At 44.7% G+C, this 26,448-nt stretch overlaps 1 protein-coding gene across 3 annotated transcripts in view; it reads left to right on the top strand.

The window, feature by feature from the left end:
• BICD2 (BICD cargo adaptor 2) overlaps nt 1-26,448 on the top strand; it is a 98,011-nt gene that overhangs the window by 28,664 nt on the left and 42,899 nt on the right. For all 3 annotated transcript variants that reach the window (XR_008468687.1, XM_054216113.1, XM_054216112.1), the window contains exon 2: nt 23,505-23,717. Coding sequence is in view for 2 of the 3 variants with exons in the window: in XM_054216113.1 (XP_054072088.1) it covers nt 23,505-23,717 (213 nt within the window). In the remaining variant the exon portion in view is untranslated. The remainder of the gene's footprint in view (nt 1-23,504; nt 23,718-26,448) is intronic.

The raw sequence follows: 26,448 nt of genomic DNA, 5'->3' as shown, positions 1-26,448 counted from the left end.
TGGAAAAGAGGTATGTGGAAATACAGTGATCGTGTGTCTACAAAACTGAGGAAAATGAATGTGAAACTGATGTAGTGGTTTTTTTTTTTTTTCTTTTTTAATTTATAGTACAGAATAAGTATTTACTTTCTAGCTATTCCAAGGAACGGCCCACGGGCATAAAAAGCAAGCTGGAATCTTTCTGATTATAGTAATTGCAGACATTCTCTAATTATTTAAACAATGTGGTGCTTGAAATAATCTACAGAGGAGGTGCCAGAGCAGCCCGGGGTACTGTCAATCTGGGCTTTGGAGACTGTGGCCTTGCTCATAAGGTGAAAAACAAAAATTAACTTAAATCACGAGAAGTATGAGAAATATTTAAATGCTTGAAGAGAAAGAGAGGGCATTCGCTTTGCTGCTGATGCAGTGTCATGAGAAATTGGTGATTCGGAACGCCTCAGGTGGCTACAGAGCAGTAACTGGGCCTGGGTGCCATCCCTTTGGATACCGGGGATGCCGCTTCCACGCAGGTGTGGAACCCGTAATCGCTTCAGCACGTATGTGGTTGTGTTCAGGTCTGCCTTTTGTGCTACCCATTTTAGCAAAGCCTCTTGCTCTTTCTGTCTGCCGGCAAGAACAGTGTATGTTATTTCTTTATTTTGACAGGCGTTCTGCTGTGAAATAGGTGGCGACTGCGGTGACCCTGATGGGGCTGTGTGAAAACAGCCACCAGTGCGTTGGAGAGGTGCTGTGCTGGGCTGCTTCCTCCACACCAGCGTGGTTCGCTGCTGGGACCCGCGGGGAGCGATGGGGCTCGAGAGGAAGGAAGTCTGTGCTTCCTGTTTGCCGGTGTCGCAGCAACGCACTGGGGCTTTGTTTCCTCCTGTAGTTTGCAGTTCTGTCTTCCCTAATCCTTCTCTCTCCTCCAGAAAGCGCCTCGTGGAGTCGTGTGCGTTGAAATGCATTTGTCCTCCTTTTTTTTTTAAGTCCCGGGAAAAGCCTGCCCTTGAACCGTTCCTGGCAGTGCTGTCCCTAGCAGCCAGCCGCCCATCCGAGCACGGTGGCAAGTCCCCCGGCAGCGCTCCCTCGCGCGGGCTGAGCGCTGATTTGGCTGCATGTTTCAGGTGAAATGGCGCACGCCAGCGGCTTGGCCGCGTGTGCAAGCAGGGCTGGCAGTTCCTCGCTAGTGTCTGGTTGTAGAAATTGTGTTACAAGGAGAAGGCTGGGGTTTTTTCACTCTCCCTTCTTGCTTTTTAACTCAAGCCTTAACATAAAGGCCCAAATGTGTCTGTGTATAATATTTTTATTTTTTTTTTTTAAACGACATACAACCATTATGGGCAATGGTAAGTAGATGTGCTGTGGGTCAACGTGAAGCCTGGTGGATGTAGGCTGCAAGCAAAAAATGTGAAATGGAATCAAGAAACTCATCTGGAGTTTGCTGTAAATACATTATGTACTAGCTGGACACAAAAGATTATGCAACTGTAGTTGGATTAAATTCTCTGTGCCTTTGCGCAGGTTCCAAGCGTAAAATAAATTTGCTATTCGGGTTTAAGGAGTTCTTAATGAAAAGATAACAAGAAAAAGTCTGCTTTTGTAGTGCAGAAATTGCTACTAATGGTATATTTGACGATGTGCCTTGTGCAGTCTTGTGTGCGTATGCCAGAATGATTGAAGACCACTAAGACCAAGATGCCTGAGCAGGAGGTTTGGTTTTTAGAAAGCTCTCTGTGTACAAGGCAAATGAGCAACTGAGCTCACGTGGGCACAGGCAACTTTAAAATATTTAGTAAGTGATTCCACAGTTATTATCATTCAGTCTCCTTTACTACTTCAGTGATTTAAAAGTGCGCTTAGGTATTTTAAATAATTAGCCTGAGGTTGATTTTTTTTTTTTTTTCTTTTATTTTCCCCCAAAGTGCCTCATGGCTTGGCTCATTCTGGCCCTGACAGCTCACAGGTATTTACATCTGCTGGACTGTGTTTACGCAATCGTATTTCTGACTCCTTGTGGACCAGGGTTTGTTCACGAAAGCCTCTATCATTGCCACATCAGAGGAAGCCACTATCCTGTTCAACGAGCAGCAGGGTGATGAGCTTTACATTAAATATGTTTTGCAGGATGCCACTTACTTCCTCGTGTTGTTTCTTGAGTGGGTGGCGCCCACTCAGCGGGCGAGCATTGCTCTTTGTCAGGAGGATTCCTCATGCAATGAGATGCTAATGGCCATTAACTATTATATTAAAAACACAAAAAAAAAAGGAAAAAAGTTACATGAATATTACTGCAGAATTTCATGCTCACTGTTAGCTCGTGGTACGGATAAAAGATCATTTGCTGGGGATTAAAGCTCTCCATAGTGCACCAAGTCTCAGTACTGAAGAGAAGAGAATGAAGGCTTCTAATTCGGTACCCTGTGCGTGCGGGTGGTCCTTTGGTTACCAGTCATTAAAGAGTGAGTGGAAGCTGTGTCTTCTCATCCCTAAATGCTCAGACTTGCTCCCAGTTAAAACAGCAGTCTTCTCAGCTCTCCAGCTGCAAATGCTGGGTGTGGGCACAGGAGGTGAGAGGGGTTGAGTCTAATTTCTCGGGGCTGGGTGCTGCGCCAGGGAGCACTTCCCTCTACACTGACTCCAATTTTTGCTTGACGTTTTAGAAGTCTGCAATGAAATATTGGTTGCACAAGCAGGTTGTGTTCGTATTCAATCAGTAATCTTTCTTGTGTGAGAATAAGGTGTTATACCTGGTATTTTATTTTTATGCTAACTTTATGGAAGGGTAGTTCATAATACTGCGGCAGCATCTCTCCATTGTTAGGTTAGCCCATCACGTTGGAGGACATCTATCAGGCTTTTATAGGAGCAGATGAGGAGCCTGATACCCTGAATTTCTGCAACGTCGGTTTGTTTCCTCACAGTTGCAGTCTATTACTTAACAGGCACCTAATGATAAGCAAGCTCTGCCGCAGAGTTGTGCTGCAGTCGTGTTCCAGAATGACTAATCCTGCTCCAACTCAAACCACAACATTTTATAGAAAGGCAATCTAGAATTATTTTGTATATTAATTGGGCTTTCACTAAAAAAAGCACACACCATTATTTTAACAAAATCGAAGCCAGATTGTGGACTGGACTCTTTCCTGGAGTGTGCACAGATCTTCACTGTTGCATCCCCTCTTGGAAGATCTGGTGACCGTGTGTGGGGTGGGCTGGCATGATAGGAAGTGATGTGTTGTTTTGAAAAGCCTCATGACTTCCTGGTAGGTACGGGATCGACAGTGAGCTGGTGGTTGTGAATCTGCTCCTGCTCCTTAGTCAAGGTCTGTGTTTGGCCCCTGGGGATATTGGAGTGTGGGAGAAAGAGCCTGCTCCCAAGCTTGTGGAAATGCGAGAGCTTTTGCAATGGGAAGGAACAAATGAGGAGCTGAGGTCTGTCCCTGTGGTTACACTGACACCCCCGTGGTGGCTGGCCGCAGTCTGAGCGTGGGCTGGGGCTCCCGAGGGAGCTGGTGTTGGTGCCGGGCTGGAGAGCAGAGCCTGCCATGGGGAGACTCGGACACTCCTGCTTCAACGGGGCCACACACGTTTGCACTGCACATGGCCCAGGCTGCAGTCAAACTGTTTGCAGATGTTCAAATATAAACAAAAAAGATTTTTTCTTTTTTAGGGGGGGTGTGTGTGGGGGGGGAGTAATTACACTGTTTCCATTTTGGTCTAATGTGAAGGACATAATCATAAAATCATAGAATCGTTTAGGTTGGAAAAGACCCTTGGGATCATCGAGTCCTGCTTTGTCAGATAAACATAACTTCTCCTAACTTTAAATACAGTTACATGTGTGACAACCAAGAGAACCGAGATCTCATTTTATTTTTCTTTTATCTACTTTGCAGAAGTTTTTAGTTGTAGCAAAAGTTCAACTGACTCTGTGGGAATAGCATCGTGGTACAGTACATTAGGCTAAACGTAAAAGAGCAAAAAGGCACATGCATGGGGGGGAACACTGGTGCTAATGGTATTGAATATTACTTAATGCTTGTCCCCCTGCCAAGTTATGTTGTTAGGTTGAAGGTAAAGACAAAGAAGCAATGCAATACTGTCAGCAGAGGTATCTCCGTGATGCATTTGCTCAGTTTCCAGGGATTTATTGATCAGGCGCTTGCTGGACAGCAATGGCTCTCTTTGTGTTTAACAGCACTTGATGAAAGGTTTCTCTTGCATGAATTTTTATAACAAAGGCTGTGTGAGGCATGTGCTTAATAACCACCCACAGAACCACAGAATGGTAGGGTTGGAAGGGACCTCTGGAGATCACCTAGTCCGACGCCCCTGCCAGAGCAGGGTCATGACATGTATAATTTCAGTATGATTTTGTTGACTTCTAAGTAAAGAGCTAACATTTTAAGAAGGAATGGGCTTTTTCTAACATCACTAGTGTCCGTTACAGCCTTGGAAAGTTCATCACATATCTTCTCAGGACTGTTAATGGACTTCAGTTACTTAACGCTTTGTGGTCAGCTGCCAGAGATCTACTATAATGTTTATAGATCACTGATCTTGGTTTTCAGTTTTTAAAAATTATTTCATTGTACATAATACCTACATCAAATTTCTGCACTATTGTTGTTCTATGCGAGTCCTGAGAATTGCTCAGCTCAAGTGCCTGTAGAAGAGCAACAGCCCAACCGGACAGTATTGTTCATAATCTGCTTGCAGGGCAAGACGAAGACCTGATATCCTACTTAACAGGATCAAACTGATGTTGTGAACTGACCTGTACAAGCAACGCATTCCGTCAAATTTAGCAGAAGGGTTTAAACATCAGCAATTGATGATAAAAATTCCCGCAGTCGGGGAGTGAGTTTTAGCTGTGCTTTGGTTCCCCAGTGGGCAGTGAAGGGCACCCTTTGCACTCGTGAGTAGACGTTTATAGTCTCTTCTGCTCTCAAACTACTAAACAGAGCTGATGTTCAGCAGCATTAACTCCTTATCCCACACATCTCCATCCACGGCAGCATCTTTCATTTCTTTATGGCCTGGTCTTGAGCTGTGCAGATGTCTGCTGGCAGCAGACAAGACCATTAGTTCATTGATCTGTTATCATGCAGAGGAGAGAAAGATGCCTCAGGAGAGCTTTTTAAAATTTTTTTCCTTTATCCATCAGACTTGAAATTATCCTGAAAGGAGGGCTTTTTTGTGTTGACTTCTGTATTGCTCCCCTTCACGTTCCTGCCCCCACATGCTCTCCTTTTCTTTATTTATAAGAAAGCACAAATGTATGCACACCAAAACCACTGTTCCTCTCTAACTTAAGCTCAGAAAAATGCATTTGGGGCCTTCTAATTTTCCTTCCCTGCTATGGATACAGTAATTTTTCTTAGAAAAAAAATGACCAACCAACCGAAAAAAAAACCAAAAAAAACCCCCAAAAAACCCACCTTGGATGGATGCCCATTCCAGTTGCCGAGAACCACTAGCGCAGCTGCTGGTTAGCCACTTACTTGCAGGTGGGCTTTGAAGCCGGCCACTGGCCAGGTGGCTTTCCCAGGAAGATGTCTAATGGTGGAGGCAGCACCAGGTTCTGATCTGGTCATGGGGACATCGTCCCGCAAACTGTCCCCAGGGCAGGACTCTGGGGGCTGGGAAAATGCTCCACGCTGTCATTAAGTGTATTTTTGATGTCAGTAGTCGCGTGTGCTTGTGAGTGACAGAGAACATATTTTGGGAAGGTATGAATACTGATTTCTAGCATGAGCAGCGAAACAAAACTAGTGTTTGCATCTTCAGGGACAGGGCGTTGTGGTGAGGGCGATGCTGGCAGGAGGGAACAGTAATGACTGAAATGCCTTGTGACTAGTGTCCTTTGGCTTTTAACCCCAAGCTCTCCAGTGCCTCCCCTTGGAAGTCAGAGCGGACAGTAATAAGCCCTGGCAGGGCTGGCTGTGCTCGCTGACGCCCAAGGGAGAGCGCGTGTGCGCTGAGCACGTTCCGGTGCCGCTGGTTGAAGGAGGGGAGGATGTGTGGTGTTCTCTGCTAACCGATACAAAGCCTTCTGGAGGGAAAAAAAAGCCTTCAATCTCTTTGAGCTGTTGTAAAGAACAACGGAAGGAAAACGCTTTCTCTGATTTTTTGATCTCGTGATTTTTACCCATCTTGATTAACTGTAGCTTTTTTAATTTTCTTGCTGGTTTGGGTTCTATTTAATTGTTGATGGATAACCCCCTTTTTCACTGGAAGCACAGCTAATGATAGCCTCCTAAAAGGGGCAGTTTCTGCAAATCCTGCTTGATTTTCAGCAGAGAAGAAACCGAAACGCATCTACTAGAGTGCTCCCAACCTGCAAACAAGGACCTCTGTCGTGTGTTTGCTCTAGCGATGGTACGTACGTGATGCTGCTTTCCTGGAGCATGCACACACGCAGACATTGCTGTGCTTTTCAGACTTTATTGGGAAAGGCAAGGGATTATTTTCAATCAAGCTCTTTTATCACCTTTCCTCCCGTATTTATGCCTGCTTTTCTATTCAATGAGTTTGAAACTAATTCCTCTTCTTTTTAACTTGCCTCTGGGAGGAACACATTGTGCATGTTCCAGGCGGCTTGTGATGGTGCATCATACACGGTAACGTGACTGTGATAACAAGCTTCAGCCCTTAAATGTCCCCGGGCGAGTGAAAGCAAGGGTTAATGCCTCATGTGGGTTCATCGGCTGAGTAGAATTAGCTTCATCTAGTGGTGTTTCACTGCAGAGAAAAGGGCAGCATGGCATTTATTAAAGGCGGCCCCTCACTGCTTAACATCTCAGCATCACGTGCGGCTGGATGCACAGCCCGGAGAACGGGGAGAAACGTGCTTCTTGGCTGGGTGAACGCTGCTGTGGGACGTGCACCGACGATGGAGACTTCCCTCGAGCAGAAACGAGCACGAGGGATGCTTGCGTCCAGTTTTCCCTGCACAATTCCTTTATGAGGTTAAAGGAGAAAAACACGCACCCTTTGGTGTGCAGGCCCCAGGCAGTCAGTGGTGCCCCGTCTCTCCCTTCCAACTGACCGTGCTTAATTAGGGCCCGCTGTGATGAGGCCTTCTGACTCCAGGGCGTTTGTGGTCGGGCAGGAGTTGCGTGGTTTGCTGCCAGCATGCTTTATCGTGTCGGATTGATCCTGTTTTCATTGTATTTTTCAAACCTCTCTTATGCTTTTGAAGATTACCTTTCGATCTCAGAAAAGCAGTCACTGAGGTAACTGTCTGAGGAATTAGGGAGGCTGGTGACTAGCAGAAATGCATTGGTTTTCATGAGCGTTGTGATGTTGTTTGCAGGACAGAAGATCAAATCGTAATGGAAAAAATACTCTCTCGTGTAACTGCTGTCCGTTTTGTCATCGGATTGTGTATGTAACAGTGTAAACGTGCTCCTTCTGTAGATGTTGATTCTGAAGAGACGGCCCTTGGCCAGTGATGTGATGATGTGGAAATACGTGGGAAATGCTTGTCGTGACCCAGGGTGCAAATCAGGAGTGAGCACAAGCTTCTCGCCTTCGTTATGAAGTCCACAAATAAGTGCTCTTCCTAGCAAACTGGGTTCACAACAAAGTTAAATGAAGAAAGCTTACTAATGCAAGGATTGCCTTTGAAAACTGCTGCCAAGCATAAAAGCGCTGGGGCGTTATCACGGATTAAGTTTGTCCTTCCTCCCGTGTTGTGTATGAATCTCTTCTTGAGACAAGGGCACTTTTGGACTAGAGCTTAGGTTGGTTTCATCTGCTCCTTCGTACGCGAGAGTGCAAGAGGTGAAGTATAAACCCCAAACTTGGTTATTGGGTGCCTGCCCTCCTCTTTTGTAGATCTACTACTACGCTGTGCTTTACAGGGCATTGGGACTGTTGTTTCTGTACTCGAGGTCAGGAAACTGAAGCAAAAAGGGATGAAAACAGCAGTCCAAATAGTCATACAAGAAACTTACTGAAGAGCTGGGAATTAAACCAGTCTCCTGGCGACATACAGCTTTTAATTCTTAACTTTCTTACTTAACAAAGACTGTCCGAAGGGAAGCCATTGCAAAAATTAGATTCCACATTTAATATTAGCAAACATTTTATGGGCAAGGATGGTTTGGTTTTTGTTTGTTGTTTGGTTTTGGAGTTGTTTGTTGTTTGGGGTTTTTTTTGGTTTGTTTTTTTTTTTTTTTTCTCAGGCGTGTTTCCTTTAATCTCTGGGAGGGATAAAATTGGGATGAGGACAGGAAAACTCTGATTTTTTTTTTTTTTTTTTTTTTTTTTTTGGGAGGACAGATGAAGCTTGTGAGTTTCCTCTGTGCCTGCAACTGACCAGGCTGGGAAAAAGGAGTCCCTAAACACAGCATGACCAGCATAGGAGAATCCTCCTCTCCATTCCTTTTTGCCCACTCTTTCTTTTTCTAGTGTAGATCTTTGTACCTGTGCTAATTTTGGGTTAGATTTGCGTTGGTGATCTTGTTTTATGGAAGTTGGTGTTGACCAGCCTTTTGACCTCTGAAGTGAAATCATCCTCCTGGCATCATTCTCTAATTCATTCTCTGTTCTTCAGCATCAGATTTGATGAACAAGGAAGACAAAAAAAAGACCCCCAAAAGCAATAGATAGGACTGAACTAGGTCATACAGAGGGAGTGTGTGTAGGAAGAAAAATAGTTTTGTTTTTTTTTTTTTTGCTGGAACTCTTTATCAACCTATTTTGGAAAGGGCTTTTTCGGTTTGTACCCAAATTTGGATTGCCATGAACGTTGTATGTTTAGTTTAGGTTTAATTTAGTTTTATGGTGAGATCAGGCAACTCCTTCCCCCCTGTTTTTTCTTCTGAGATGGCTTTTTCTTCTCCTGAGATGGCTTTTTCTTCTCCTGAGATGGCTTTTTCTTCTCCTGAGATGGCTTTTTCTTCTCCTGAGATGGCTTTTTCTTCTCCTGAGATGGCTTTTTTTTGAAGCGTATTGATTTAATTATGAAGAAACCTTTTTGATACTGTCTCACAGACACCTTGATATATCACCTTTTCTGCATGTTACGCACTGTTCAATGATGTGGTGACCAGGCATGAGCAGGATCACTAGATACTACTGTGCGATAAAGCGTGCCAGTAGGAATAAATTCTCAATGTGGGTATTTGCCTGTAGGGAGGCAGAGTAATGAAGCTGAAGGTTGTCTGGTCAGGAGACTTGGCAAGCTTTGGGTTTATTCCTTCTCTCATTGATTGATATTTAACCTTGGGTGAGGCATTTAACCTCCTTGTATCTCAAAAATGGGCTGTAACACTTCGTCCTTCCTGTGAGAGTTGAATTTCCAGCATGAGGAAGAGTGTAAAAATGTTACAGGTAACGTACAAAGCCTCATTGCTTGTCACTACGCTTCTTCCAGCATCTTCTAAGAGCGGCAGAAAGCAAGATGTATGTGTAAATCCTCACCTAGCGTTATGCGTGTATATTACAGTAGATGGAGACCCTTCTGTAGTTTAATGCAAGCATTGATTGTGCAGGTTTTCTCTCAGAAACCAGACCTGCGGTACTAAACTCTGCAGCATTAATTTGTTAGCTTGAGCTCATTTTTTTTTTTTTTCTTCCCTGTGCCATCTCAGAGATGCTTAATGCTCCTGGTCTCTTACCTTGCATGAAATCCAGAAGCCTTTTCACGGAATCACGGAATCTTCAGAGTTGGAAGGGACCTCTAGAGATCATCTAGTCCAACTCCCCTGCTAGAGCAGGATTGCCTAAAGCACATCCCTCAGGGCTGCATCCAGGCGGGTCTTGAAAATCTCCAGAGAAGGGGACTCCACAACCTCCCTGGGCAGCCTGTTCCAGTGCTCTGTCACCCTCACCGTAAAGAAGTTTTTCCGTGTATTTGAATGGAACTTCCTATGTTCTAGCTTGTGCCCATTGCCCCTTGTCCTGTCGCTGGGAACCATTGAAAAGAGCCTGGCTCCGTCCTCCTTAAACCCACCCTTTAGATACTTGTAAACATTAATCAGGTCCCCCCTCAACCTTCTCTTCTCCAGGCTAAAGAGTCCCAGCTCTTTCAGCCTTTCCTCATAAGGGAGATGCTCCAGTCCCATAATCATTTCTTAAAATGTGTTTCATCACTTACCGCTCTGTTCAGCGTAGCGTTATACCTCACGCAATCCCTTACCGTCTCTGCACGGCTGTACATGTTGCAGGCGGAACGGTACCGTGTGACGAGTCAGCGACCGGTTTCTGATCTTATTCTTTGCAATAGCACAGAGCTGCCAGCTAGCAGCGCCTGCCTTATCCTGACAGATTGTGGGGAAGCTCCCATGAATTATGCGGGATAGCCTGACCCGTTTGCGGGGCAGTCTGTTGGCCATTCTGGGCAGGCGACTTGCTGGCTGTGGGATTGCCTTTGCCGTCAAGGATGATGGCTGCTCCAGGTGCCGGTCCTGCGTGGTTTGCCTTACCAGCCTGCCTTTTGTGTCCCCCCACCAGGGAATGGTGGGGAAAGGGCTCCAGGCGTGTTCGGATTGCCTGCTCGCTAATGACCTGAAGGGGCAGTTCAGCTTGGTGGATCAGGGGTAGTTTAAAATAGCCGATGCGTGTTTTTCTCTGTGCTTGAGCAAGTGTTGCTCTATCCCTGTGATTCTAACAGGGCTGTTTTGTGGGACAACATGTTAAGCAGATGTTTTAAAAGACAGGGAGCAACCTTTCCCCCTCCTTAGTATGTTTTATCAGCGTACCGTAAAGGGGATAGGAGCTGCCTCAAATTTTAACTTGACAATGGGTTAACGGGATGGGACAGCCCAAGCGATTTCACCTTGGGTCAGTTGGGTCAAGAGTGTCCAGAAATAAATAAATAATTACTGCTTCATATCTGATGTGTGGCCTTTATGAAACAAAGGGATGGTTTTGGCATGGGCAGGTGTCCATATCAGGAAAACTTTGAAATTAAGAAAGCAATCTGAATGTCTGAGACCAGCAGGGAATCAGCACCAAAGGAGCACAGGTACAAGTGTCCGAAGAAATTTCTAGTTTCTTTCTTTGGAGAAAAAAAAAAAAACCCAAAACATCTCAAAATTGTACTTTTCCAGTCCTGAAGTATCTAGCTGTTATCCTTTCTGCATAAAAAACAGTGAAAGAGTACGACTGGGTCATTTTGCAGTGCGATCTTCAGACTTTTTTGCTATATTTTTTGCATTGCGGGTTTGGTTGTGTTGTTCGCTTCTTTGTTTGGGTCTTTTTTTTTTTTTTTTTTCTTCCTCTCAAACAGCTGTCAGCCTGAACTTCTATACCTGGGGATGAATGTTTTATGAACAGACTTTGTGTTCACTGCTGCTGCCCGCCCTTGCTTAGCTCATGCTGCCTGACTCTGCCCGTGCTTATTAAGGTGGTCCCGGTTCGCACGCTTGGCCTGCTCATGGCGTCCAAGGTTTATTGCTGAATGAGGGAGCAGAAGGGCGAGAACTGGAATGGCTGAGAAAAATGTCCAGCTTGACTCCCCGGTGGGGCTGCTAGCCTTGCTGAGGAGAGAGTGGGCAGAAGAGCAGCTCCATCACACCTGAGCTGTGGTCCGCAGGGGAGGGTAGGCGAGGAGATAATGCTGCCGACGCTCCTCATGCTGGATCTTGTGTGCGTTTCTAAATCTCCTGATTCAAGAGCTGTCATGTTAACGCCTTGTCACATGAATTCACTTTGGAAGCAAACTGACTCTTTGCTGCTTCAGCAGTTTCCACCCTTGAAGCCAAACTCTCAGCTTCAGTAATCCCTTTGGAGCCTCTTGGTTCATGCCCATAGGAGGATCCTACCTACCGAATCGTAAAAGCAATGGAAATGGAGCACTCCTGCCTGTGAACAAAAGCAGTCAAGTGCTGGTGATTTTAAGTGGAGTGTCTCCTGCCTTGCTCTGAGCCATTTCCACTGCCTTCATTCAGCCTGTGTTTTATCCCTCACATATTTTTTTTTTGTTGTTTTTTTTTTGGTGTATCGTGTGAAAGGAGTATTTATTGAGGGAGGAGAGGAGGCTACAGCCTCTTCCCAGCTGTGTCCGGCCAACATCTGGCCACTATCTCCTGTAACAGTATGTAGAGTTCCTGCTCAGGTATTGATTTAGGCACAATTGCATTTATCCCTCTGGACTGTGCAAGTTAATACAGTTTAAGCGTCTAGCTAACTAAGCTGACAGGCTAAATTAGACTTTTATCATCAAATCCTTTCCTCCTAGGGGCAGTGCACTGAAGCAATATATTCTAAATATAGGCTCCAGTATATTTTTGCCATTCTAAAAAAAAAAAAAAAAAAAAAAACCCAAACCAAACCTCTAAATCATCTGTGGAATGAATGTCTGTCTAGTCTGTGAGGGAGAACACTGCAATCTTTTAAGGCATTTGCATGTCTTCCTGCTGAACTTGAAATTTTGTTAAATCTCGTGTAAATCTGAGGGAAGCAAAGGAGCCCCGGAACCTGACCACGCCGCTGCTGGCCTGTCCCTCCTGGCTTGTCCTCTTCTGGCGCTGCCAGAGCATCCCTTCTGGTCTGCTGCGCCAGTCTGGGGTAGGGAAACTGGACGGCTGGCTTTGTATCTCTGAGGAGAACAAATAGGAGCCTGCACGAAATAACTCACGCAACACAAGACCCAGATGTCCTCTGAACCTTGTAGTGCGGTATCCAAACCTCACGTTTGGTTTTGGGAGGGTTTATTTTTGTTTGGTTGGTTGGTTTTTTTTGTTCTCTTAAAAAGTTCAGTCTTGTTCAGTTTCTTGAAAGCATCAACTCCTGTACAGCGCTTTCTTCTAGGGATGTGATGGCACAAAACGCCTCTCCTGTTTGGGCTGGAGCTTCCCGGGTGCTGCCGAGGGTTTAACAGCAGCGAGGTCTGCGAAATGAAGCAAGGCTCCAGGTAAAGGTACTGGAGCGGGTTAGAAGAAGTGTGAAGGAGCTCGGTAGCCTTGCTGGTGTTAAGGACAGCGGGGCAGCGGAGCTGGCTGTTGCTGGAAGGAGCGATGAGCATCTTCTGGCCCTGGTTCGTGCCCCTCCATCCATCCATCCATCCATCCATGCCCTCCGCCATGCCAGTGCTGCCGTCGGCCCTGGTCACCCAGCTGAAGGCGCTGGGAGCGGAGAGGGACCGAGTCCGTGGGAGCGCAGGATCAGGTCACACTCAAAGGATTACGATGTTTATGGGAGCGCGTGAAAACGCTTGTGTCGCTGCAGCTTTCAGCTTCTGATACAAGTCTGGTGTGTTTGTTTAAGGACTTGGCTGAGAAGCTGTTAGAGCGCGGGTCTATTAACTGAACAGTGCATAAATGGCCACTTTACAAGAAAATTTAAAATGAAAATATGTGAATGCAATGCACAAGAGGAATGTAATACCACCTTTTATTAAATCTCTTCCTCCCTGTAAAGAGGCATCAGTCTCTTCAGTGTTTTTGCACTTCATTATTGCTATTTTACATCGTTATGGTCATAAGGAATTTGCTATTATGAAAAACATGCAATGCTTGGTGAAGCCATGGAAAACATCTTTGATTTTGAATAATAATGAATAATAAGCAGAAAGAATTAGGAGCTGAACTGGTGGTAAAATTCTGTAATTCAGACAGACAATGCAGAAAAATGAACAAAAATTTAAATGGCTTTAAGTGCTCATTAATCTTCTCATGCATATTAACATATCCTGATTAGTTTAATGTTGATGAGACATATTGATGATTAAAATGAAGTTTCTAGGAGCAAAATACGAAAACGTATTTTCATGAGGGAGGACTAGAATACTAGTATTGCCTGGTGCCATTTGAAGCCTGCTTGCAAAGGTGCCGGCAGCTTGTCTGTCACCGGAGGAGGAACGCGCTTCAGAATAAGAGTGAGAGGCGCATTTAAATTCAGATTGCAAGCTGGGTTCAGAAAAGCCGCAGTCTGCGCTTCTGAAAGTGAAACTGCCCAATACAGATTAAATTCTCCCCAAAATCACAAAATGGGGGGGGGGGGGGAGGGGGGGAAGGGGCAGGAGGGCTAGAGGTTGGGGAGAGGTGGGAGGCATCTCGTGCAGATGGTGCCCTTGGGCGGCTGATGTCACCATGGGCCTGTTTGCAGGATGGGTGGCTTGATTCAAGCGTTTCTCCTCTCATGCTTTCTTGTGCCTGTTTTGCGGGATTTGGGGTATGAGATTTTAAGAGCAGCTGGTCACTGACCGAAAAAAAGCCACGGTTGCTGTTGAGGGTGGGAGGGGGTAAGGGAGTGTGAATAAGTTGCCGTATTGAATCAGATCTGCCATCTCTTCAGTCCAGCGTGTTTCCGCCGATGGCCAGCAGCTGAAAAGAGGCATTAGGAAGATGCAGAATTATCCTACCGGCACGAGGTAGCAATCCCTAACGACTAGAGACCATCTTAAGCCCCGACGCCTGAACGTTAACAACTTTTCCAAAATGTTTTGACCTTTACTTCTGTGTCATGCAAAATGTTTATGTGCAAAAATGGCCAATGTCTTGCTGGTATTTTCATGCCAGTGGTCTGATTCTCTGTCCTGTAGCATTGCACTATGGTTTGTTCTTTATATTTTTATTGAAACACTTCTCTCTTCCTTTTTTTAATCAGTTAGGCATTTGGTAAAAACAAATCCGTAGTCACCCCAGAAAGGCACATAACTTTCATTCCAAGCTGGATATAAAAAGTTAATTGCTTTACTACAAATACCTTACTAACATCTTGACTATCCTTCAGTTGAAGGTTTTGTGGTTAAACGTTGACTTGAAGCTAGCATTTCTTTGTCTTTTCCATTGCAGTGATAGGTCTGTTTTCCCTGATTCGTTTTCAGTTACGGATAACTGGCAGGATTGAAGATTTGATCTTTGACTTCTTTTTTTAAGTCTCTTCTTGCTTTTTTGTTATCATACCAGGTTTGTGGAATAAGCAGCGAAACATCCTCAAAATTCAGTATCAATAGCAAGAAATGTCTACAAGAGACTTACGATTTTTATATGCTGTTGATCTTATCCAGAGCTTGTATATCGAACATTAATGCTGGCTGGGAATCTGTGATAAGCAGAGAGCATATTAACTCTGTCTGTCTTCCTAGCTCTCTCTTTCTGTGAATAAAGCAATCTGGTAGCAAAATACCCTACAGTACAACAAAGAAGGCTCAAACAGAGCAGTCTGGAGAACAAAGGAAGGTTCGGCACCTCTAGGTTTAGGCTCTCTATAGCGGGGAAAATTAAGTCTTGGCCTCTAAAATAGATACTCTTGAAAACTGCAGTACTAGAGTTTTGTCATGTCTAAAGCAAGCTGGAGCTTGAAGTTGCTGCGTGGTTTGTAATCTGGATGCTGTTTGTAACGCGCGTCCATGAAGGTTTTCTGAAAAACCAGGACTGCTGGAGGTAGCACCCTACCTGTCAGCAGGGGATGCCAGGGCAAGGCATCGTTACTATTATGCATTATAAAAAAAGGGAAATAAAAACTTTTATTACTAGCAAAGGCATCCGGTTACTCAACATTTTGAAAAATGGTATGAATCCTAAAAGGACAGTGGTGTTTTGTCATGTCCCGAGCAGTTTCAGGTGACTTCATTTGCATGGCTCCTTCTGTGTCCCTGATCCTAGCGTGAAGGCTTTGGGTTAAATTTTTATTTTTTTGTTTTTCCCCCCCCCCCCCATCTGAGATGACTTGGGGACAACGCTAGTGGTCTTTGGCACAGTCTTGTTTTCCTATTGACTGCTTCTCTGTTGTCTCTGCCCAGCTCGGAGCGTTGCAGCTGTAAAGCCGGCGTCTGTCCGCTGCTCCTAGCATTATGCTCAGAGTTTTATTTTCCCATTTCTTCCATATGTCTACAGATACATAAGCAGCTGCAACCGGTGACTCCTTTTACATCCCGTGTTTGTAGTCAGTATTAGTGAACCCCTTGGCCCAGGCAACTCTAGTTCTGGACTGGCAATGCCACAGGCTTATTCCTTTGGGCAGGAAATTGTTAAGGGGACACAAAGTGGCACAAAAGTGCCTCTTTCTTTTATCCCATATGGAGGGTGGGCTGTGCACCCTCAGTTCTAACCAGGTTTGTGACTGATCAATGCACAGGTCAAAGACTAGCCGGATGGCCATCGTCTACCTTCTGGTACTGCTTCCTACTTGCTCTCTCCATTGTGATGCTGTCGCATGCAAAATCACCTCTCCTTTTGAGGCTTTTGGTAGCCAAATCCCACTGAAACATGTGTTTGTAAACCAATGAAGGTTTTTTGAAGTGCAAGGTTTTGCACGTGCGTTTCATTTTTAGTGACATCACCATATGATCCACCTCTGTCACTGCGATGCAGGGTCACTTGCTTGCCCATAGCCCTCTGTCTCGTGAATTTATGTTTGGAGCCTGTAGGTCTCTGCCTCCGGAGCCCGGGACTCAGACCTTTCAGCTGAGCTGAATTATGCCTCTGCCCACCTGCTAATGCCATTGTGCTTGAATATTGCCACTTTGCTCTTTCTGATGTTCTTCTTGATTCAAAAGTTAATTGATATTTTCTGTGTTGGTATTTTTCAAGCTTTCTTTATCCTTGATTAGAAACAGCAGCTTAATTTTTAGATCCGTGAAGCATCAGGAGCAAAACCACATTGTGTATTAGCTTTTTTTTTTTTTCCCCCCCTTCCTGTCCCTTGGTGGATGTGTACGGCTTGGTTGGCAGGAGCGTCCTGCTTCTCAACACTGAGCATGTACTACACGTGTGTGACTGTGGAGTACCTAAGGATTTTGTAAATACTGTAATGCAACACCCCCCAACCCTCCACCCCCCACGCCCTCCCCCCGCCCAAGACCAAAAAACCCAACCCCATCATTCAGGCTCTGCTCCGTGTCTGTTTCCACCAACTCAGAAATCGATGTGCTCCAAGGACTGCATGCAAGCAGGAGCTGTGCGCAGGGGAAAAAATGGGCGATTTACTTGAATTTTACCTTATTCCCCGTTTTCTTTGACCTTGAACTGTTTTCACTTAAGGAAGGAACTGGTGTGTAGTATGAAAATTTGGCAGCATACGTGTAATTCACTGGAAGATGTGCTACTGTCTCTGTTCACCGAGGCATCTGTCCTTCCCTCTATCTGCAGATGGAGAGGAAAATTTTAGAAACACTCAAAACTTGTGTTTATCGAAGAAAGGTTTGACGTTCTTGACATGCTGAAGAAGAGGTGTGGTAACCTCCCTGAACGTTGCACAGCAGGAGGATTTATTAAAATTGGGAGCTTCATCTCTCAAGCCCCCCCCAGCCTTAACCTGCCCAGGAGATGGTGGGGGTGATGCGCGGGTTGTCTCGGGCTCCCTCCGAGGAGCTGGTTTTCAGTCAGGGGATGCAACTTGAGCACAGTGTTAGAGCCACTTGGAGCTGAAAATATCCTTGGCTGGCATTCATGTGGAAGTGCTAAAAGCAGTGGGCTGTTGTATGTGGGGTTTCATGTGCGCCCTCGTTAGGACTTTTGTAGACTAAGAAGGATGGATTTAAATTTGCAAGTGCTTCCACTTCATGAGGGTATGTAAATGCAAATTTTAAGCAATTACAGAGTAGATGTTAAAATCACTAATAGTTTTAATGCTATCATTTATTTAGTAACTCTATGCTATTATTATTTAGTAACTCAGGACCAATTGGGGTGAGCAATTAGTACGTGAAAGTTTGGGGTTTTTTCAAAGAATAATCTATGTACGTCAGCATTTTGACGAAAGAGCAGACAGCTTGTCTCAGAAAGGATGAAATGATCCTTTATGGTCCTGTGGATGAAGAGGCATTAGCAAGCTCAGTGGGGTCGTCTCCAAATGATAACTAATGCCCGGTGTTGGCCCTAGGCTGTGTGCAAACAGGTTAACCAAGTACCTGCACCTCTTTGAAAATCTGACCTTGGTTTCTGATGTGTGTTTTAGAATATGTGAGGTTTTTCTTTTGTTAGTTCTCAACTGTTTCTACCATAGCAACCAAAGAATGTGAGATAAGCTGACCAAAGGAGGGGAAAAAAAAAAAAAAAAAGGGAAAAATAGCAGATTTTTTTTCTTTAAAAAGATCATTTAGGCTTGTGTTCAGGCTAAAGAATTACACCAGCAAAACATTTATTGGCGGGGGGATAAGTTTTTCATGCTTATTGCAAGCCAAAGTCCTTTTTATTTTGTGTTGTTCGTTTGTTTGGTTTTTTTTAATCTGAAGGAGTCAAATTTTGCATGTTACTAGGATGACACATACTGTCCAAAAGCTGATTTGTATTGTGGAGTCCTGAGCTCCTTCAAGATTTTCCTTCCTCTTTCTTAATCCTCGAAATCATTGTCTTTCCCTGCTCCCCTGGTTCTTTAAATGGAAACGACTTTATTTCAGTTGTAGATGACAAATGGATTTGTAAGCTATTTATCTTATGAAACCCCTTCACTGAAATATTTTTGTTGGTCTCTGTTTTCTCAGATGTGTTCTTTCATGGTGCAGGAACCTCCCCATCATTTTGACGGAGCAAAAGGGAGATCTTATTTTACTGTTTGCTCTGTAACATCTCGGGGGGTGGGGGGGGGACTCCATCCTTGTCGGTGCATCTGCTTTAAGGAGCTCTGGGGCTTTTTCTTTGCTTTTCCATTCTTGCGGTGGTTCAGCGTGTGCCTCAGCTCACACACCGGGTAAGAAGACGGGTAGAGATGGAAGTGTAGTGCCTAGGGAGGCGCGAAGGTCTGGAATGGTCCCTGTGCAGCACGTGGGCTAGTGTCAGATCTCTGCAGACCTTTAGGGACACCAGCTCTTTGCAGAAGTCGTAGAGGATTTGCTCTAGCTCAAAGACCTCTCCCCAGCATAATTTTTTTTTTTTTGGGTAGTGTTTGGTAGTCCAAGAAGTGTGTTTCAGAGATTCTTCGCGTTTCGTGTGAACATCTGCACATGAAGGAACTTTTTGAAAAAGATTAGGTAAAAGGTCAGGTTTAAAATCTTGTTAAGAAGTACTTGATGCCTTAGCAAGTATGCTAATGTGATGGGTTTAATCTAAAAACTGTTCGCTCATCTATAAGATGACTGGGATCAGATTCCTCCTGTAAAATACACAGATGAATCTCTGTAATCATCAAATGTAGAGGAAACTTTACCTTTTTCTGAGTCTGTCTTTTGAAAATTGGCACTTTAAACCCGGTTTGAAATGCGGTTTGATCCAGGGCTTCATTGGAGCTGGTTTGGGCCATTTTGTGTAACACCTCAGTTATTGGATGAATTTGCCTCATCCTTTTGCTGTCCAAATTCCTTTTCCCATTTGTAAAATTACTGTGGAGAGTTTTGAATTCTTGAGATTTAAGGCAGCGTTGGCTTAAGACTAAGTTTGTAGAAATCTCCTTGATTTTTAGCAGTTAGATTTTCTGGGCTATTTAAGAATATGATGCGCGCGTTCTCTAATTGCTTTGAGTCTGCTGATGTAGGTAATGCCACAAGCAAGAAAGTTGATTCAATAGCATTTTGGTCGATGATATTTATTCTGGCAAACCTTCATCAGCTCATTTTGGTAAATTTCTCGCTGGCTTCAGGGGTGCCATAATGAGCCTTTGGGCAGCATTCCCTAGCGTATGTGTGGGAGGAAGGCTGAAGGACTACGTGTACTGGCGTGGCTGGTAGGGGATGGCAGCTCGACAAGCGAAAAACTGTCTGGGTTTCAGTTGATCTGCAGCTTCGCAGCAGCTGCGGCAGCAGGTTATTAGCAATAAGCAATAATTAGCATCTGAATGATTTGGTGCATTTCTCAGGGCTCAGCACGTGCTCCTTGCAGGGTGCGCTGCCCTCGTAAGGGCGAGAACCCTGGCTGGGAAGTGTTCCACGTTCACGTGATCCGGGGAGAAACGGCTATACAGAATTGGAGGCTGCGCGTGGAGGTGGAGGTTGGTTTTGGTTAGTTTCACATAGTGCTAAAGCCAAAGGAGGGCTTTCGATCGGTCTCTCGTGCAGCTTTCTGAAGAGATGGATCAAACCTGATCAAACCTTTGTCCAGCAGCGTATAAAGCGTTTTCCAATGTACCGATGAGCGCATCTAGCTGGGGAAATAGCAGGATTGCGTTTTGGTTCATGAACTCTTTGATCTTGCTTTTGACCTGACCTTGGGAAATCTGGAAGAAGGGAACTTTGACAGTCCCTTAATGACTTGTTTTAATTCCTTGAGGCAGCTTTTCAGCAGAACACGATGCTTTGCAGCCCTTGTGTCCAGCAAGGTGTGTGCAAATGAGTTGTCAGAAACTCATTTATTTTGTGAAGAGACTATACTCCAATGGGCAGTTATTCTGCTATAACTGTGAATGCTTTTCTTCCCTATTTTGGTACCTTAGTAGACAGAGGTTTAGGAAGAGGAGGAAGAACAGAATAACTTTGACTTCTATTTCTGTGTTTTATATAACTGTTAAAGCAAAAGTGGATGGGTGGATGTGGGACTTCTGGGTACATGAAGGTTTATGGGTTTCATGCGTATCAGTAAGAAGTCAGTTTCCCTTTTTAATACCTTGATTTAAAACAGGCCTGGGTTGTAGCCGTGGAAAGTAATTGCATTGCCCCTGTAATTTTGCACAATTTTGTTAAATGTCCTGTTCCACACAGGCTGTTGCAGTTATGAAGATGGCTTGTAACATGAATGTATGAGGTCCTTTCTAAGTACGTACAAGAAATAACGAAGCTTGATTAGAATGGAGGTGCTTTTTAAGTGGTCCCTTATAAATCGACCCAGATGGAATTGTTCCAGGCTGCCTGTCCTGATGACCGTGCCTGTTAAGGTGGTTTCTTGTGTTCTGTGTAGTGTCAGAGATGGTTTACTCACAGTTCTGTACCCATCTTCCTGACCCTTGACAGTAATACCGTCGAGGTAGTGGCAGGGTTTCTGCTGACGCTTCACAAGCTTGCTGGTTGAGAGCAAACGGAGAAATAACTGGGGCCCGCAAAGAATAGCAGCATCCTTCAGGGGTGACCCACGAGCTCGCGTCCGCGGTTGGTCTGGGTGAGCTGGCACCTGCAGGTCTCGTTTGGCTGAGTTAGTCTTGCAATTTGGGACAAGCCATCATAAAAGGCAGTTTCTAAAAAGGGAGCCCGACTGTCTTAGGGCACGGAAAAAAACTCTCAAACATAAAAGTGAGGTTCACGGAATAACAACACACCTTCAGGTGTCCTAACAAAAATAGGTTCTCTTTTATGAAAATGTGGGAAACTTGTAAACTGACCAAAAACTGTCACGTGCGAGTATGATTTAAAACACGTAATTTATTGCTATACAATTTTATCAAGGCCAAAAATGCATAAAACCATGAAAAATAAGGTGGTATTTTACAAGGGTAACTAAATGTTAATAGCTCTTCTAAATTTACATTAAGCATTCTGCTTCAAGGCTTAAGGCAATCCCCAACTCTGGGAGATTACGGGGTTTCTTGCACCTTTCTCTGAAGCATCTGGCTTAGCCTCTATAGAAGACAGGATATTGGATTAAAAAAAAAGCCCAGTCTCATCCACTCTGCCAGTTTTTGTGTTCAAATACTCCCTGTCAACAGTGGTGTCTGCAAAATGATGACATTCTCTTCTCAGCTGTTAAAGAAAACCAAGGCCTAGCGCCTGCATCGAAAGTTTTAAGAGCAAATTAGTCGTTATTCTCAAGAATTTCTCCCTTAGCGGTACTGCTGAGCACCTCGATTGAATCATGCTTGGGCTCTGCTGTCGGGCTGATGAGATGTGGCTTTGAGTATCCTGAGCTTCAGCGTGTGCTCTGCGTCGGCATCCCGCTGCTGAGAAATGGGTGCCACTTCCCTGGGCAAACGGATGCCCGCAGTCCCTTTCTCTGTGTCAGAGATTTGTAAAAAATGCAGGTCTAGAAAAGGTGGGTCTTAATTCTTCATGGAAAAAAGATAGCGTATTTGAGAGACTTGCGTGTTTTTTGCTATCCCTTTAACATTTATGGACATCTTAGGTATTAGGCTTTTAAGCTGCTTTGTTGAAACTCATTTGACAAGGACTTGCACAGATGGTGCTTTACTTTCTGTCTGAAATGTGACGCTTTTTCATTTCCCTTGGGTCATCTCAGTGAATCTGGCTAGAATTTTTTTTTCAATGGATATTTGTCTCCTGTATCTTTGACGTACTTGCTTATCTGAAATAAGATTTGATCTGATAGGAGCGATATGTGGGCGTCTTTCAACTGTAGGAAGAGCTAACACCTTCAATCATCTGTTTCAGCCTGGTGTATTCAATAATTACTGTACTATTAATGCATCTGCTGTAATATACAGAAGTAATAAAATACTGAAATCTGCTTCTCTTCAAAGCAGATTTTTTTTTTTTCTGTGCCGACAGTATATTTCTGAAGAGCTAGCAAAAGATGATTAATTGAAAATGTAATGCACAACTAGACAAGGAGTTTTATGACATGCTGATCTGTCCTTGACCTGGCTTAACGCCTGGTATTAATGTTGGCTATGAAAATCTGCCGTATGGATATGGGCATCCCTAAAGATGCTGTGGCACCTGAAAGCTCCAAATATGTATGTATTGGATTGTGGTGCGCGCACACGCAGCAGTTAAAAAGATATTCGTTAATCTCATTGACTTTGGTCCATCTGCCAGGCCTTGTGTTACAAATATATACCTACTTAAAATGTTAAACTCTGTACTTTATAATGTCTGTTAGCGAAAGCCACTGGCGGCTTTCTTAAATGCTGCAGCTGGGGTGTCGGGAAGGGCTGCTTGCGCGCGTGCTGGAGAGCAGTGCCGCGAGGAGCATTGCCTGGTAGAGTTTCAAGCAAAATACAAACCTCCAAAAAGAAACGGGAGGAGGTAAAAAATGAGAATGTCGGGTCTAAACAGAGGCGCGCGATGCTGAAGAGGTTAGATTCCTGTGACCTGCCTCTAAGTCCTTTCGCTGGCGCGCTGCTAGAGGTGACGTCCCTAGACCAGGTGGCAGCGCTGGTTGGGCGAGCGTCCGCTGACCTACTTCAGCCGGAATGACCACGTTGGCTTAACCTGGTTCGGGAGTAGCCCTGCTAACCTCGCGTGCTTGTGGCTGCGGTGGGTTAGCAGGTTCGAGGGGGCAGTAATCTCCTGCGATGAGCAGGTGGTGATGTGTTCCTTTGGTGTAGCTGGATCAGGAAGAGTAAGCACGCTCCCAGCTTAAGAAATGGAACAAGCTTCTGATACTAAATCTGTTTTCAGTGATTCATTTTTTGTGGAAGTAAGTCTGACCCGACTATAGAGACTGCGTGCACGCAAAAGTGTCTGGTCGTCTTGCCGGGTGTCTTGTTGAAAACCAAAGTCTTGCTTTAATAGCAGACTCAAATAAATAAACTGTTGTTCCCTCCCACAAGGGTTTGTATGAGGTTCTATCCTGTGCACCGTCGGAACACACTGTTTGGGTGCTGCGTGTTACTTTCAAAAGCCCCATGTGGCCACTTGATAGTATTTAAAGGTCTCATCCCAGAAGAGGGGGGTGTAGGAAAAGGTTGCATTGGTTTGCATCAAAGAAATACGAGGGTAAATAGTTTCAACTCCTTAAAATGAAAGTTACTTATGCAAAATTCTGAGTTTAGTAATAAAAGACTTTTTTTCCTGACTCTCCTAGGCTTTTGGGCAGGCCCATACCAACCACAAGAAGGTAGCAGCAGATGGAGAAAGCAGAGAGGAGACCTTGATTCAGGAATCGGCTACCAAGGAGGAGTACTACATGAAGAAGGTTATGGAGCTGCAGACAGAACTGAAGCAGCTCAGAAATGTCCTTGCCAACACCCAGTCTGAAAATGAACGCCTTAATTCTGTTGCACAGGAACTGAAAGAGGTGAGTGAAGGCGCTCAGTGCGCGCCGCGGCGTGTATTGTGGTTATGTTGTCTTGTGCTGCGTAACCAAAATAAGGAAGATTCTTGAGCTGATCGTTAACCTGCTTAATACTGGCAGCTGCTAAGCTGGGTCGCCTCTCGGAGACTTCAGCAAGGCATTACATCCAGCTGAAGCTGTAATTCAGCAGTACAGTAAATCCAGCTTTCTGGTTCCATCCATTCAACCCAGCCTGTCATGGCCACAAGAGTTCTGACCCAGTGCGAATTCACCCTGCCTTGTTCAAATACCTACTAGTTCTGCAGTGACCACGGCATTGTGTCCCCAGCTCGTTTGACAGACACGGGCCACGCTGGGGCTGTGCGTGCTGCGCATCAGTACTTCCAGTCCGAGAACTGCTGCCTTAAAAAGCAGAGGAATGTGTTTAGTCCAAGCACAGAGATGCTTTGGAGGTACTTTTTCTGCCTCACTCCCCATACAGATTTTCTTGTTGCACAATATTTGGGACATCACTTCCCCTTTTATTACTTTTTCCACCCTACGCTTCTAAGGATGTGTGAACATAACAAAACACTGAATTGCACAGAAGGAGTAATAGTGAAGTTTATAGGTTTTTTTCTCATTGAAACGATGGCTCTTACTTTTTCATAGGTTGCTTAACTTACTATCTTGAAGTACCTTTGACTTTTTATTGTTTTAGTATTGAAACTACCTGTTTCTGAAGGGAAATAATCACTGAGAAATTGACCTTAAAAGCTTAATTACTTAAGAAATCTGTAGCTCAGGAGGAGTCTCTGTGGCACGGATGCAGAAAAGACTGTTTTGAGAGCTCAAACTCTTGCTTTTATTCAGACTGGGTAAAAGATAGAGACTGTAAACCACAGTCGGACATGGTAAACAATCAGCGATTATTACTCATGAGCTTTCGTGCACCTTCCTGTGAAGCATTGGGTGCTCGTCTTATGTGGCCCGGAGATAATCGACGGGCCTCCCCTGCCAGGAGAGGAGCCAGCTGAGATCCCACGTCTTAATCTCTGCATACTCCACATGACCACGGCTGAAAATCACAAGTGTTCCATTTAATTTCTTTAGGACGTAGTAACAAATGTGTGGATAATATTTGGTGGTAAAATTCATGAGGAAATGTGGGTTGGTTACTTCTGTGGAGAAGTGGAGTTCAATAGTACCCCTCTTTGGGGTATGACAGAGGAGATTTGTGGGGCAAACTGTCCCGGGTGATCAAACAGGCCAGTCAAGCTCTCGTTTAATTTCGTGGGTCCTGGCTGTGGGATACCAGGGCTGGAATCAGTCCATGTGCTCTGCTTGGGCAAGGAACCGGTCCCTGCAAGCACACACACACACAACTCTTGCCTTCATTTCCTAACCTTTAAGACCAGCTTAAAAGAAAAGCTCCCCACCCCAGAGGCAGCATCATGTCCGTAACGGATTACAAACGCTCAAGAGCATGCTGAGTGGCAGATTTCAATCCAGCTCCCTGCGCCGCTGCAGCTGAAGGTGATTTTTCCTTCTAGATGATGCCATGTTGCGGCCACCTTTGCTGGGAGATGCATTTTGCTTTGTACAACCCTCTGCTGAGCTGTCGGTTTGCAAGGTTTTAGGGTGTTTTTTTCCTTATGCTTTGTCCTTCCACCTTGGCCACGCTCCCTTTTGCACAAACGCACTTGTATGAAATGGGGTCCAGTGAGAACTGAAGAGCGCAGGAAGGGGGGAAGTGGGTGACGTCGTGTTTCTTGGGAAGATTTTAATTTTTTCAATGATTTTTTTATTTTATTTTAGGATCTCTTCCGCTGAACAGGGGAAGATGCATTTAGTTAGTTGACTAAAGGCTGATGATGATTCACTGGATGTGACTGATTTTTAAACTTTGAATGGAAACTGAACTCAGTGAAAGAAAAATAAAAATCAAAACCTAATGTGATAAATAACTGGAACCTTGGAGTTAGGGGTTTCTCTGCCTGTCACTCTGTGTCCTCTCAGTGTGTGTGTGTGCTTCTTTCCTTGCCTTTTTTTTAGCCTAGCTGTTCCTTCTGCTGCTGGCAAATTGTGGTGGGGTGAAGAGGTGAGGAGGAGAAAAAGAAATGGCATTAGAGCTTTAGTGTTACAATGAAAACACCTGAACCATTTGGCCATTTGTGGCTTGGGATTCTTTTCCTCTGAAGATGTCTCTGTGTGTATTGCGTTTTGGTTTGAATTGCCTGATAATTACTGGTAGGGAATAGTGAGGTGGGGTGTGTGAACAGAGATACCGGCCTTCCCCTGGAACCACGAAAAAGCCCAAGTCGACACGACCATCTTGAGGGACTTGGCTTTTCTCTTGTCGGTGCATCAGAAAGTGGCAGAAGTTCAAGTAGTTCCTCTGTCACCGTTGTTGTCCGGGTGAGTGGAAACAGGAGGATACGCACAAGCCTCCTGTGATGATTTGTAGATCTAATAGAAAATTTAACGTGAAAGCATTGTGTGAGAGAAATCAAGAGGAACGTGTTGTGTCCTTTGTAAGCTCGGGAGCAAGATGGAGCAGTGTGCTTTTCCCCAGTCCCTGCTGCCGCGCTTAGCTTTAGCCTGCCTCATGGTAAAAGTTTTACGTTGATGTTAGTCCAGGGAGACTCTGTGCTGTGAAGAATGCTGCAGCAGCCTGAAGGTGTTGGGGATGGGGGGGGAACGTGATCTACTGTTTTATACTGCAGAGACGGAGTAGAAATTCCTCCCTTTTCTC

The sequence above is a fragment of the Rissa tridactyla genome, chromosome 10, assembly GCF_028500815.1.
Source record: "Rissa tridactyla isolate bRisTri1 chromosome 10, bRisTri1.patW.cur.20221130, whole genome shotgun sequence".
Taxonomy (NCBI): domain Eukaryota; kingdom Metazoa; phylum Chordata; class Aves; order Charadriiformes; family Laridae; genus Rissa; species Rissa tridactyla.
The sequence above is the reverse complement of the archived record's forward strand: the minus strand, read 5'-3'. Positions and strand labels throughout refer to the sequence as shown.